Below are 15,264 nucleotides of genomic sequence, written 5' to 3'. Positions count from 1 at the left end.
TTCAGTAGTGGAGGTGTGGCTCAAGTGGTAGAGCACCAGTTTTGAGTGAAAAAAGGAAGCAAGAGCATGAGGCCCTGAGTTCAAGTCCAGTACCAGCGTATACACACAAACACATGCACGCACACACACACACACACACACACACACACACCACAACCATAATATGGACAGTATAAAAGCAACAGTAGAAGGTAGAAGGACCTTTGCTATCACTTCATATCAATACATAGAATATTCCAGTATTTAGTTAGGTCCAAATATCTTGTTTAAGTAGAATAGGTCAAGGGCCAAGATCAGCAGCCTTTGATTCTAGCACAGACAATGGAAATCTTTAAAGAACATCTTCCTCTTTTCTCATCCTCTGAAAAGCAACATTTGAGTAGACTATAATAATTGCAATTATTGTTATTTTGATGGGAATTGGTGTTTACAGTGTCTTGTGCATAGTACCAGGTGTTAAATGCATTTCATTACATTCCTTTCTCACTACAATTGATTATTACAAGTGAGGTGAGCATACCAATGCTTAGAAAGGCAACACGAATTGCGTGAGGTCATGCACCATCCGTAAGTGACAAATGCCGCATTTAACACAAGAGCTGTCTGAGGCCAAAGAGCCAGAGCTCTAGGGAGACAGCTCGTGTTTTCATTTCATGCTTTTTATGAAAGATGCATGCGCTTGTGCTGGCTCCCAATCCTCCCTGCACTCTCTGACTGCCGGGAGCCCGTGGTGGGTTCTGGTCTTGCCAGTTACATAAATCCACTCTGCAGAGACCCCTGACACAGTGTGAGTTTGCACAGCAAATTTTCTGGTCTGAAGTTTTAAATTACCCATGTCACGTCAAGCTGTGCCTGCTGCTCAAAGGCTGGCTTTCAAGGAAGCTCATTTAATCAAGCATCACAAGGGTGGAGGAAATCAAACGTGCCTCAGAGTAGAAGGAAAGAGCTGCTGGCTCTCATGCCAGCCTCTTAGTGGAGGAGCTTTTCTTATTACCTGCAATGGTGCTTCTCTGGGTGACACAGAATCTGGCACCAGACACTTTCTGAGCAACATTGACACATGGCCACTCCTGCAACTTAGAATCCCCATCTGGGTGGGAACAACGGGTCCTCCACCTGTTGGGAATAAAAACAGCCGAGAGGGATGAAGGCTGCAGAGACTTCTCAGTTTTCCAGTAGCTTGGCAATCTCCTACTTCTGTCTGCAGCCACGGCTGCTAAGCGAGTCCTGGTCCTGGGGGAAGTTCCTTCGTGAATCTCTTTGGTAAACACAGATGTTTGTTTCTGAACATATTAGGAGTTGCTATGCAGAGACATAACTAGCAGTAATCATAACTACCATTTTTGAAAGCCATTTTTTACTTTGCGCATTTGTTTTGATTTCTAGATCAACCCCCAATGGTAACGGAGAGCCCCCCCTATTTGCAAACCAAAACCCCTGGATTTCATAGTTTAGTCTCTAGTTGCTAATGGAAGCGTTTTTGCTCTGGTTTTGTTTTGATTTAATACGAATGAGGAAAGGGGACAGAGGGTAAAGTCTGTAACTCTGGACAAAAGGTGACACTTTGTGACCGGCATTCTTCCTTTCAGCTTGTAGAAAGATTTTGCCAGCTGCTTCACTTACATAGCCGGTGGCTCATTGACAGTTCTCAGCACAATAAAATATGTTTCCCTGAAGCTTGGCCATTATTTTTCTCTTAGAATTGTTCCAGATTGGACTTGGGATTTCCTTGAGTTAGAAAGTCAGAATAGTAATCTCAGAAGAGAGAGGAAGCAATGGTGTGCTGACAAATGTTTAAAAGTCAGCTATTAAAGAAAATAAAAGCATAACATGTGTCAGATGCCATGCTGTGAATCTCTCCTCTATGGTCAATTTCAGGATATCAACTCCCATTCAAAGGATGGGAAATTGTGCTGCTTGGCGGAAAGCCACTTAAGTGTAATAACTGTGTTAATAGGATTCTGTAGATGCTCAGTTTAAAAACAGCTTGATTGGATAAATGTTTATTAAGTGCCTACAACTTAGATTTCCCATTACTTGCTGTGATTTTAGCCATAGAACTTGAATTTCCTGAGTTTTTTATTTCTGACACAAGAAAGAAATGACAGTACCTACTCCATCATCTGTTTGGTACATGTTATCTATCTTCTCTTCTGACTCAGTTTTCCAATTCCCGAAATCGTGTCACCATAGTACCTAGTTCATAGAGTAGTTACATACATTCAAAAGTCAGTGCATGTAAATGGTAGAGAATCAAACTAGCCCAAGGATTAATGCCAATCAGTACTAAGAATCAATACAAATAATAATGCTAATATTAGCAACTGTGGCAGCCAAGTAGTGTGAGGAGATGTCTTGAGAATAGATGATGATAAGAAATCTGGGCACAAGGATGATTTCTAGTCTGGATACAACCTTTTGTATTGATGGAAGCTAGGAATGGTAGATCTCTGAATCTAGATTTGGAGCATGCTACAGGCTTTGAAGGCTTAATTGCAGTTGTGTCCTTGAGGGATACATTGGAGACCATGGAGGAGATTTTTTTGTTCTTTTATTTTGAAGCTATTTATGTCTTCCTTTTGGTTCACTCCATCACCACACCAGTCCCCCACCCCAATCTAATCAATTTGCTTATCAAAAAGTGGAGAATTGAACTGGCTACAGAGTCCAGAGGAGAGTCAGCTGTTCAAGACACTCCCTCTCTTCCTTGGCTTTGCTCTGGGATATTGGTCTGAGCGTTGCAGCCACCTTTGCCTCTTTGAGATCAGAAGTGGTCCCCTTCACTCTGTAAGGGCATTCAGTCCCGTACCGTTTCCTCCTCCCTGGGATGCCTCCATGCTGGGACAAGCAGGCTCTTCTCCCTCAGGTCTTGGCGCTCAGGGATGGCAGTCTTCCTCTCCCCATTGGCTAGTGTCTTAAAATCTCTCACTTCATTGGTTTTGTCCAGTTGTTACTTAGTTGCTTAAGTGGTAGAATGTAATTTTAGCTTCTATTTCTATACCATGGCCAGATGCAGAATTCCCTAAGTTCCTAAGTAAGAATGACTGGTGGGAGTGTATCATGCCTATGAATAATCTTTCTCAAATAAGTAAGTAATACAGATTGGAGGATGGCTTGGGGAGGTAACTTGTCTTCTAAAACAAGAGAAGTTAAAGGCTTAGAGAAAAAAAATGAAAGCTCATTCCACCTGTAACCCAAATGGTCACATTTCATAAAAACCTAAAACACTACTTGACCTTCTATGCTTGTAAATTTACATTCTTCTCCTTGACTCCCTCACCAACGGGATCACTTTGGAAATGTGTCTTAATTGACTTTCTTCCTAGTTTCTTTGTAAATACAAACAATACTTTCAAGTTTTTGACTCTTCTGTTCCAATAGGCTGCATTGCACAATGGTTAAGAGCCACACTAAAAAAATGAGATTTCCTCCATTTTTGTCTCAGCTCTGAATTTTACAAGTTTCAAAAACTTGGGGGAAATGATTTACTCTATTTATTTCATCTCATGGAAACAATGAACATTGGAATATTTATCACCACACTAAGAGACATCGGTGTTGCTCTGTGGGTGTGTTTAGAGATGGATGCTCTGGAGAGTGTTAGCTAGCAAAGTAAGATTGATGAATACTCTCTCTGTTCTGAGTTTCTGTAGATTTGAGAACTCAGGTAAAATGTGACTTGACATTTGTAAACAGCAAGAAGGATGACTATTTAGACTTAAGATTCCCTGACCATGATGATCAAGGAGAGGATCATTTTCCTTTAAGGAGAGACAGGCATTACTGATGTTAACATTTCATAGAAGCTCTCCTATGTTTATGTTAGTGCCTCATTGTGATTCTGGAAGGCTGGTGTAGGTATGGATTTCCTAAACATATCTAGAAGAGAGAGAGGCTTAGAGAAAAAAGTTACTGGCGTAAGCTTGTTACTTGTTAGCTTTTTTGGCTTTTTCCTAACAGTGATTTATATTTCAGGTCATGTCAAATGTCTTTGGGTCAGAGAAGTTGTTTTGTAATATACTGAAATGAAAGTGATGAAGACAAAAAGTCAGAGATATCTGAATTCCCATCACAGGCTACTGCTTCTGGCTTTATGAGCTTTATGAAAATTGTGTATGAATCTCAGTCTGTCCCAGGAATGTACACAGGAGGAATGAATGGTATGGCACTGTAGTTTATTGAAAAAGTCTATGTGATTGGGACCTCCATCCATCCATCCATCTGACATGTATTGAATGCTAACCCCCTGCCAAACCTATGCGAGCTGCTGGGGACACACAGAAGAGCAGAGCGTGGTTTGTCTCCGTCAGCAGCTGGTGGTAATGGAAATTTCTATAATCGGCTGGGAACAGATGCCTATTAGATGGTTTTCCCTCTTTAGTGCAGCTGCTAGAGCCTCAAGGAATACAAAAAAAGGCAAGACACAGCATTTCTATTCTCAAGGTGCTTTTCAGAAAATAGACAAATACATGGGACTGTAATGATATTAAAAAAATTAGTGATCAGATCAAAAGTGTAATTGGAATCCTAGTGATGAAAGAAAAGTAGGTGAGCTTATGGAGCTTGAAGAATTTGTTTTACTTTCAAAAAGTAAATGTGGTTTTACTCAAATGGTTCAGAATTTTAACACCAAAATTTCCACTAGCTAGTATGTCACTCAGCTTCCCACGGCGGTGATAAGATCCTGAGATCAATCAGGTACTTATAACAAGGAGCAGTTTATTTTAGTTCCTGGCTTCAGACTGTGGGCACAGGACCATGGAAGCTCACTGTATCGTGGTGGTAGGCCTATGTGTGAAAGGAAGTCTGATGACCTCAAGACAGGAGGAGTAGGAAGGAAAGAGAGTGCGGAAAGGACTGCATACATAGACACCGCCCCCCCCCCCCCAGTAACCTAATTGCCTTTCACTAGGCTAAAGTTTCCTCCTAAAGTTTTCCCAGCCTGTCTGCATCAAGAGAGGTTCATGACCAAGTTTTCCAACCGATGGCTTTTTTGGCAACATGCAAGATCCAAACTGCAGCAAATAGTGAAGTGACTCGAGTCATGCACTGGATATGGTTCACCAAACATTCCTATTGATTTTGTTGTGAGGAAATGTGAAAGCTGACAAACATCTACAACTTTAGTGGTTTACATGATAAAGATATCATGTTCAAAGATGCTGGAGGTGGAAATCTAAAATGTTTCTCATTTAGATGATATCAGGATGCTACGTGGGCTACAATTCTTTTTTTTTTTTACTTGTATAAAACTTTATTTTGATACATTTTAATCTCTTTTTGTGGTAGGGAGAATCTTTTTCCAAACCTTTTCAGCTTCTATATGCTGTCAACTTCTTTGGCTGATGGTCCCTTCTAGTCTCAAAGCCAGCAGTGGTTGGTAGAATCTTTCTCACACTGCAGTCTCTGTTTTGTCTCCTATTTTCTCTCTTTTGTTTGATTTCATTGAATGTATCTTAGTAATTATGATAATTGTTCCTGACTTCCATCTGCAGCCTTAATTCTCTTTTGCCTAATGTATTAAGTTCTGAATTTAAGGGCTTAGATGTCTTGGGGAAAAGGAATTTTGCCTATTACATTCTGGGCAGCACATGGTTTATTGCCACACTTGTGGATAGGAATCAGTGAAGAATGGCTGTCTGTATCATTTCCAACAACAACAACAACAAAAGAGTCCAGTGCCAATGTAGATGACCTAGACACATCAGCAGTGTCTTAGTTTTCCATCTCACAGTCTTAACGTTTCTTTGTGCTGGCTGGAACTCATTCTCCCTCATTCCTCTACTTTTCTTTCTTTTTTTCTTCTTCCTCTTCCTCTTCCTCCTCCTCTTCCTCCCCCTCCTCCTCCTCCTCCTTTCTTCTCCTCCCTCCTCCTCCTCCTCCTCTTCCTTTCTCTTTTTGGTGGTACTGACATTTGAATTCAGGCCTCAAGCTTGCTAGGCAGGTCCTTTACTGCTTGAGCCCTACCCTTAGCCCTTTTTATTGTCTTTCTTTTTTATTTTTTTGTTGGTTGTGGGGCTTGAACTCTGGGCTTGGACGTTGTCCCTCAGTTCTTCAGCTCAAGGCGAGCACTCTACCGCTTGAGCCACAGCACCACTTCCTGTTTTCTGGTGGTTTATTGGAGATGAGTCTCTTTACTGCCCGGGCTGGCTTTGAACTGTGATCCTCAGATCTCAGCCTCCTGAATATCTAGGATGACAGGTGTGAACCACCAGCACCCGGCTTTGTCTTTCTTTTTTGTATAGGCCCTCACATTTACCTGGGTGGCCTGTGGGGGGTTGTGGTGCTCTTCTTTATGTTTCACACTTAGTTGGGATGATAGATCCACATTTCCACACATAATTTTTATTGGATGAGGTGAATTCTTTCAAACTTTCAACCTTGACTTGACCTAGAGCAATGGTCTTCCCAATCTTGGCCTCCTCTACCGCCTAGGACTGCAGGCAGGAGCTACCACAGCTGGCTTGCAGCATCTCCTTTCGCCATTTGTTCATTCTCCAAAGACTGGAGCTAAATGAACTTCCTTCACAGTATCTTATTTCAATGGTCCAGGCTAGAAATAGGATGACTAGAAGGCATTTGTATGACATACGGTAACCAGCGTTGTTCTTGGAGATTTGTGTATGTGATTAACAATGTTAATTCAGACAAATCTCTTTATCTGTAAGTGTTAACTTTCTCATCTTCAACAGAAATCATAGTATATACATCAAACAATCCAGCAGAAGATCAAACAATCACATCTATATTATATACAGATGTGCGGTTTATGGATTTTTGACCTTCAAATGAAACAAAAGAGAAATACTACTATAGATGAAGCATTTCATGTAGTCAGGAAAGAGCCAAATACATCAATCAGATTGCAACTTACACCTTTCAACTGCTGCCTATGGGACACATGAAAGTCAGATGATGGAGTCCTTCACATGAGATTTAGTAGGATCAAGTGCTCTTAAGGCGCAAGAATTCAGGGAGGTTTTAGGAATCAGTTATAAAAAGGGTCTAATTTATACAATGAAGGATGACTTGATAACGAGTACATTTCTTATCAAGCAATGTTGCCTCCTCTTTGTTTCCCCTTCCCATCCCTTCCCATCTCCCCCAACCTCCTCCCATCCGATCCTCCCCCTCCCAAAGTTGTAAGGTTCTTGCATAGAGATGTGTAATAAATCTTCAGCAAAGCAGCTCCATCTCTTAAGAACAGCATTGTTGGGAAGTGCCTAGCCTGTCCGGTACTCAAGTTGCCTTTAGGATATGAAGTCAAAGCCGGGCACTGGTGGGTCATGCCCGTAATCCTAGCTATTCAGGAGGCTGAGATCTGAGGATCGGTTCAAAGCCAGCCCGGGCAGTAAAGTCCGTGAGACTCTTATCTCCAATAAACCACCAGAAAACAGGAAGTGGCACTGTGGCTCAAGCTGTAGAGTGCTCTCCTTGAGCTGAAGAATGCAGGGACAGTGCCGAAGCCCAGGGTTCAAGCTCCATAACTGACAAAAAAAAAATAGAATATGAAGTCGGTTGTGCTGCTGATGGAGTTGATGCCAGTGCCTTTTGTGATGGAATTTCAGAAATGTACAGGTAAAGAGAAATATCTCATAATTGTATCAATAACAGTCAAACAGTTCCTGGCCTGAGAGGTCTTCAAGCATATTTCACCTTGTTGTCACATTGCTTTTCTGAAGATATTGTGGCCATGGTTACCAGCACTATTGGATTTTCCTATCAGTGCTGCTGCCATTGTCATTGATTAAGAAATGAAACATGTTATACTTTAAAGAATCACACTTCTCATTCTCCCAAACGTAGAAAGACCTAGCAGCATGGAGTCATTGTTTGCACATCGCGATGCTTAGCTGTAGGTTAGCTCTGTGGTGGACACGGTGAGGTTTCTCTGCCAGTCTCTCTCTCTCTGAACCATGAGGATGCCATGGTTATTTGTTGTACCATTCCCAGTAGCATTTCCTGTCTGTGTTTATGACAGAATGCTGAAGGCTGGGGCATTTACAAAGTCGAGAAAGTAGTGTCTCATAGTTCTGGGAACTGGCAGTCCAATGCTGGGTGCCATATCTGTGAAAGGTTTTCTTGATGAGGATGGCAGTAAAACCTGGAGGCAGCACAGAGCACCAGGGGGAGAGAGTGTGCCCAAGAGGCAGTGCATGGTCACAGCAGAACCTCCAAAGATAGCTTTTCACCTGTGGACCCATTAATCCAGAAATGGATTAATTTGTTCAATAGGACAAAGCCCGCCCTCACTCATGTCCTAATCCCTCTGAAAAGTCCCACCTGGCATTACCTCTTAATAGCTCACAATAAGGATTAAATTCAGATTATCACACTGTAGCAGTAGTGTACTCTTTCTGCATCTGTATTTCTATAAAAATGGAGAGCAGAAAGCTAGATTAAATAGAACCTAGAATTCCCTTAAAAGTTTTTGGTGTGTTAATTGCCTGGAGGCTGGTGTGGGCCCATATATATACATACCATTGTGATTTTCTTGTTTAGCAAGAAAAGCTGCTTTAATGTTTAAAATTATTTTGAGATCATTACAGAGTTACAGGCAAGTTTAAAACTTAGCTCAAAGGCATCCTGTGTTGTGACCACAATGGTGACGTCTTGTGATTCTGGAGTTCAGTATTAGCACCTGTCATGGTGTAGAACACTTTAATCCCCACCAGCATCCTGGTCTTGCTCTTTCATTCCACTCCCACCTTTTCCCTTGCTTCCAGGAAACCACTCATCTGTACTCTGTATGCCCAATATTCATAATTTTTCTTGTATTGAGGATGACATATTAATGTAATCACCCACCTGGTTTGCAGTGGATTTCTTTAGATCAACATGATCATCATGAAAGATATTCAGGTTTTCAGATGCATAGAGTGCTCATACTTTATTGCTCAACGGTTATTAGTAAATAGTTATTGCTTAACTCGTTACTTATTGAAGGGAGGCTGGGCTCTTTCAGATAAAGCTGCTGCAGAACAATGTGGCAGTGGTACTCACTAGACACTACGTTAAAAATGAACTGTACACGTGTGGGTGGAGACAGGAAGGAAAAACTGGGAGAAAGCAAGGGAAAAGGGTGACATTGTCCAGTAAGAAATGTACTCTTTTCCTGACTTATGAAACTGTAGCCTCTTTGTCCATCACCTTTTATAATACCAATAAAAGGTAAGTATCTTCTGCAAACCTTCATTTTGGAGATACAGAAACGAGTTCGGAAAAATTGCATGATATATTCAAAGTCACAGAGCTCACAGTACCACCCAAACTATAGTCATAAATGGAGCTTCTAGCTCTATCCTTCCTTGGCTTTCATATACACATCCAAATAGATGTAGGGCCATCAGAGAAACATTCCATGAGTATCCCCAGTGTCTCTGATTCAGTGACGGAGCATCTGCCATCTCCAGCTACGAGCTCAATGAACCAGGGGATGTGAATGTGTTCATGGTCCATTTTCCTTCCTTTCGCTTCGTGTTAGTCACATTTCATTTTACAGTAGGTTTGAAATAATTGGAAAAGGAGAACAATTAGGATGCCAGAAGTGACCCCAAGTGCTTATAGGCTAAAGGTCATTCATTCCAAGCACAAAACTTCAAAGGATGCATCTGCACTTGTATCAAAAGAAAACCCAAAAGAGGCCTTGGAGAGCAGGGGAGGCTGTAGAGTGTCCTGAAATGCCGGAACCTTGAAAAAAGAGGGAATTACTCCAAGTAAGATAAGCAAATGGCAAGTGTTTCACGTAGAACTTCCAGGAAGGACAGCTTAGATTCTGCATGTCTTAAGGAAGTGTGGTTGTGTGTTTATGTGTATGTATCACAAGATGAAAACAACTCAGCTTCCAGGCATTATTGTTTTCCACCCTTATTACGCTCCATATTTTCCTGTGACATTGGATTTTCCAACCACTTCTCCATGGACAATCAAGCCGTCCCATCCATTCCCACTTAATGTACAATCACACCGTCCCACCCACTCCCACCTAATGTACAATCATGCAGTCTCACCTGCTCCCACTTCTCCATGTACAATCACGCCGTCCCGCCCGCTCCCACTTCATGGACAATCACGCCGTCCCGCCCGCTCCCTTTCTCTATTTCCCTCACTCCCAACTTCACCCTCATGTGATCCCAGGTGACCTCAAGTTCTTGCCTCCCTCTTCTTCCTTCCCCTCCTCCATTCTGCTGATAAGACACATTTTCTCGTTGCCACCCAGGCTTCCTAGAATCTTCCTGTGTGTGTGTCTTTCCAGTTTGGGTATTCATAAGAGTCAAGATGGGGACATCAAGACCTTCAGCTGTTTATCCTTTGATCTCCTCTTAGGTATTACCAGATCCGAGTGACCTTGAAGGTCTCCTCCAGGATTCCCCACAGACTGAGTGCTTCCATTGCTGGGCAGACAGGTGAGTGGAAAGCTGCCGTGGGATGCTTGCCCTAGAGGCACACCGTCATTTGTCACCATGTGCCCAGCCGGAGGGGAGTGTAAATGGCTCATGGGACCCCCCCCATCACTGTCATCCAGGGAAATGGGGACGCACTGTTGGCAATGGCCATGTATGTACATTGTTGAAAGTGAGACCTGTCAGGAGAAAATCACATTCAGGAATGGTTGGTACCTAATTAGGGGAAGGGGGAGGAGGGGTAGAACTGGGAAGGTTTGGTTGCAGTCATGTCAGGGAAGAGCTTAATGGAACACAGCACTGAGCAGCTTCTGGCAGCTCCTGGTATGGAGAAAACTATGGTTACAGAGTACTGGTTATCAGCTGAGGAAGTGGACAGTCACCTCATTTTCTAGTTTCAGTATGGGATCCTAAAGCCAGCATCTCATGTGAGGAGGACTGCCATGAATACCAGTGTCCCTGACCAGGGGAACCCAGAACGTTAAGTGGGGTTTAATGCTCTTGTTTGTAATAAAACAGACTCACAAATACAGAAATGACTGTTTAAGAAAAATAGGTGTGAGCCAGGTGCTGGTGGCTCATGCCTGTAATCCTAGCTACTCAGGAGGCTATCTGAGGGTTTTGGTTCAAAGCCAGCCTGGGCAGGAAAGTCCGTGAGACTCTTACTCCAATAAACCACTAGAAAACCAGAAGTGGCGCTGTGGCTCAAGCAGTAGAGCACTTGCCTTGAGCTGAAGAGCTGAGGGACAACGCCCAGGCCCAGAGTTCAAGCCCCATGAGTGACAAAAAAGAAAGAAGGAAAGAAAGAAAGAAAGAAAGAAAGAAAGAAAAGTGTAAGATTAGAAGACATGTCATGGGAGGAATGTGTGGAACAGAAATGCTTAAGAAGAATGAGAAGGTCTTAAAGATGGAGAAAAAGAAAACAGGAGCTGCAAAAAAAAAATTTTTATATAACATTAAAAGCAAAGATAACCAAGAATATTGTAGAAACAAAATCCAGTAGGGGAAACTGTTCTGATCAGAGTTGCATTTCATAGAACTCACTTGGAATTGTCAATGAGATTGTGATGAATTAAAATCATGAGTAATTAAACACTCAGAGAGGCCAGGAGTGTACACGTGGTGGTGGACTGCTTGGTGGACTGCTTAGAGTCACTTTATAGGAGAGGTTGGGAGTGGCCAGCATTCCTCAAACAAAAGGACAGCTTGGAAGAGCTGGCTAATGATGAATAGGTCAGTCTGCGATGTACAAGGAGGAAGATGCTGCTGACCTCCTGATTCTCCCCTGACTGAGCAGAGTCACTGCGAGGGATCATAGGCACCCTGTCTCCATATTTTCTCTCTGCTTGCTTGGAGGCCAGGAATTGGAGACTTGGGAAAGGGCAGTCTCTTCTCCTAAGTAGTGTAGGTTCAGGTGACTCAGGAATCCATTACCTCCCTCCTTTCTTGTCACCCTTTGCTTGGCCCCCTACATGGTGTCCACACTTTAGAGAGCAGAGAACTTGGAATTTGACAGCATGTGGATGGACTGTGTGTGACGACTAGGCAGGGCATGCAGAGAAAATCCATTCTCTGTAGGGTTTGTCTTAGAGATTCTAAGTAAAAATACATGTCATAGCAGTTATAAATATGAATGTTCCAGAAGAGGCTAAGTGCTTGACAGTTATTCTTGTGCATGGCACAGGATCAAGGGTACAAAGCATGATCCTGTTCTTAGGATCAAGGCAAAAGCCCAGGGGAGGGAGAGACCTAGACAGCAGCAGGGAATAACACCAGTTGACTTGATGAGCTCCACCTTTTTTGATCCTTTTTCTTCCCTGGGACTTTGGGCATCATGAGCTTGGTTCTTCTTTTTATTGTGGTGTGTTCTCTTGAAGCTGGCAGCCCCAGCTTTGAGGACTACAGAGTGCTGGGCGTCCAAGTGCTGCTACCGGAGCCTGGGGCGGTTCCTTATAATGAGAAGGAGTTGAGATGGCACTGCAGAAAGATAAATACATTTTGAAAAATGAAATGCAATTTTAGGGCTAAACTGTTTTCTTTCCTGGTCTATTCTGACAGAGGAATAATTGTGATAAGAATGCCATGCCCTGAGTGTCCACATTAGCAGGCTATTTCGCAGAGAAGGTGAACACAAAGGCCAGCAGTAATTTATAGTAACATTGTTCTGTGGATAGCACTGGTGGTTTCTTCTTCAAGGTGAATTTTCCATTTAAAAATAGTGTTCAGGTAGATACTGCTATATTACAAAGCTCTCCAGAACCTGGTGCTTAAGATGATGGCTTATTCCTTTTGATGTTTCCAGTTGACTGGGCTTTGCAAGGATCATTCATGTACTCATGTTAGCTGAAATACCAGCTGAAGATGGGGTCAGTGTAAATTCACTCAAAGATCTGATCTCTCACATAAGGTGACTGCTCTGGCTAAGAGGAATGTAGGCTCTGGATCCAGTTGTAGGGTCAGCCCCCTTACATGGTAGCTAAGTTCACCAAAAAAAAGTCAGGTCACTTGCAGAATAGGTGGGGCACAGTCACAAGGTCATCTGTATCCCATTGGTCAAGACTAGGGTAAAGACCAGCCCATCTACAAGGGGAGAGGAAATGGACCCCACCCCTTCCTGTGAAGCACCGCCAGCATTTGGTGTGAGGAGGACATTAGCAGCCATCTTTGCAGGAACCATCCAAACACGCTCTCCATCCCATTACCTGCCAATGTTTCTGAAGGGGAAATAGGAAGACAGCACTTTTTTGGCAATGAAGGTTGTTATATTGGACAAAGAACCAGGAAATAGCAGAATCTAATGATACATTTAATATTCATTAGTTGAATTGTTTTGTTGGAAATGAACGATTAATTTTTTTCAATTGTAAGATTTTATTTTCATTGCCTTATAATTTATTTGTATCAAGTAGTTAGAGTAAGGGATTTCAATTCAGCACGTCAATTTATGAGTACAGTGCATCTTGACCAATGTCACACCTTCTATTTGTTGCTGAAAGGGACACGGAGAAATTTTACTGAGTCTAGAGGAGCAGAGTTCAGGAGTAATAAGGGCCATGTATGAGCTGTCCAGGTTCAAATCCTTCTTCTACCTTGCTTGAGTTTTGTAGTTATTAATCAGTTTGTTTTGCAGGTCCTTCATACATAAAATGAGGGCTGTAGGTGGTATTTACCTCATGGGTGTGTGGTAAGGAGCAAGTTATTTATGCAAGCAAAATGACTGGAAAGGTGTTGGGCCTATAGCTGGCTCAAAATAACCATTCACTAGAGTAAGTGATGCTGCAGCATGGAGAAAATTCTGGGGCTTCAAAGGATAGTGGTGTACTGAACAGCATTTTTCCTGTGCAGGTCTCAAAATACACCCCTGGGAACTTGGTGGGATGCTACCTCCCTCCCCTGGAGGGACTCGGCTTCATCTCAGGAGGCGGAAGTGGTGGGAGGGATATGGTGTAATGACAGTGGGTGGATCAGTGCATCCATCCAGGGTGGTCCAAGCTAGGAGCTGGCAGCTTAACAGAAGCAGGAAGGGGTCCTGAATGTGACTTGGAAGGGCAAGAAGCTGGATGCAGGTACAGAAGGGGGATTTAGGAAGAAGTAAACAGAAAGATTAATACCTCTGGAGCCTGAATGCAGTAAGATTATTTATGGTGCCAGTGAGCCAGCTGGTGTGCTGATGAGAATGGGGTCATCCCCAGAAGGGAAGCAGAGCTGTGGCTGGGTTTGGAGGCCACACAAAGGTGCAGCTGAAAGAACAATTGCAAAGTAAAACCAGCACTGGCCATCCATGGGGTTTTCATAAACAAAGGGGCATTCTCTAATAACCATTTCTCTAATAACCACAGTATATGGAAGCATGTTTAAATCATACAATATGGACAGATTAGATAAAGACTCTTTAGCTGTGAAATAATGCCTCGGTGAATTTTGAAAATTTGATGTTTATGATTAGATCCTGTGACTAGAATATTATCAAAAAATTCCCTGTGTTCTTAGCCTGAATATCATAGCATTTCCTTCTACAAATGCTTTTGGGGAAGATTTCTCTAGAACACTGAGGATTTGTTTCTTGCCTGAGTTAGCTGGATAGCTCCTTGAGTAGACTATGACAGGCTTTGAGCATACACTGGTTAGGAATAACCCTGCACTTGGCATTGCATTCTAGATAGATCCCAGCAGTCAGAACTGGACAGATATATAAACGGGTGACTGTAAACATCAGGTCTGCTCTGGGCTCAGGTGTGGAGCAAAAAGGGAAGTGCTTTTGGAGGGCCAGCCCTGGCATGCAGCGTACATCTAAAGACCATGTGGTCTCCAGCAGCAGCGGAATAGAAATGTATCAACCCCAGAAGAAGTCTAATGAGTCACTCAGCCCAGGACATTCCTTGGCTTTTCCAAAACATGAAAGAGGAAAAAAAGATCACTGTGATGTCTTCTTGTTACCTCATGATAGATATCCTGGGGAAACTGGGAAAATGTCCACTGGAGAGATGTGATTTTTCAGGAAGCAGGTCCTGCCGTGGTGAGACCCTGCACACGGTCATGTGAAAACCCCACCTGCTGACTTCAGAGTTACGTGCGTCAGGGCCATCCCTTCAACTTGGACCCGGAGCAGGGTAATGGAGAACTGAATTTGAGAGATGTGAGGTTATGTTTCTGCAGTGTCTGCTGCAAAATTCATGGTGGCCGTTATCAATATCAGTTAACAAACATCCTAATGTGGTGTAAGGACAGCTTAGGGGTGGAGGTGGCAACAGAAGTACTCCCAAATTTGAACATACCTGTGTGCATGTTTGGATAGATAGCTGTCAAAAGGGGGAAGGAGAGGAGGATTAGGAGCATGGGGATGTGGTGGAAGGGATGAGAT

General features: G+C 42.9%; 1 protein-coding gene across 1 annotated transcript in view; it reads left to right on the top strand.

The window, feature by feature from the left end:
* Nucleotides 1-15,264, top strand: part of Fam135b (family with sequence similarity 135, member B) — a 139,677-nt gene that overhangs the window by 30,337 nt on the left and 94,076 nt on the right. Inside the window, exon 2 of the mRNA XM_013025133.1 lies at nt 10,327-10,406. Coding sequence (XP_012880587.1) covers nt 10,327-10,406 — 80 coding nt within the window. The remainder of the gene's footprint in view (nt 1-10,326; nt 10,407-15,264) is intronic.

The sequence above is a fragment of the Dipodomys ordii genome, unplaced genomic scaffold (genome assembly GCF_000151885.1).
Source record: "Dipodomys ordii isolate 6190 unplaced genomic scaffold, Dord_2.0 Scaffold82, whole genome shotgun sequence".
In the NCBI taxonomy this organism is placed as follows: domain Eukaryota; kingdom Metazoa; phylum Chordata; class Mammalia; order Rodentia; family Heteromyidae; genus Dipodomys; species Dipodomys ordii.
Note: the sequence above shows the minus strand (reverse complement) of the source record. Positions and strands in the feature narration are given on the sequence as shown.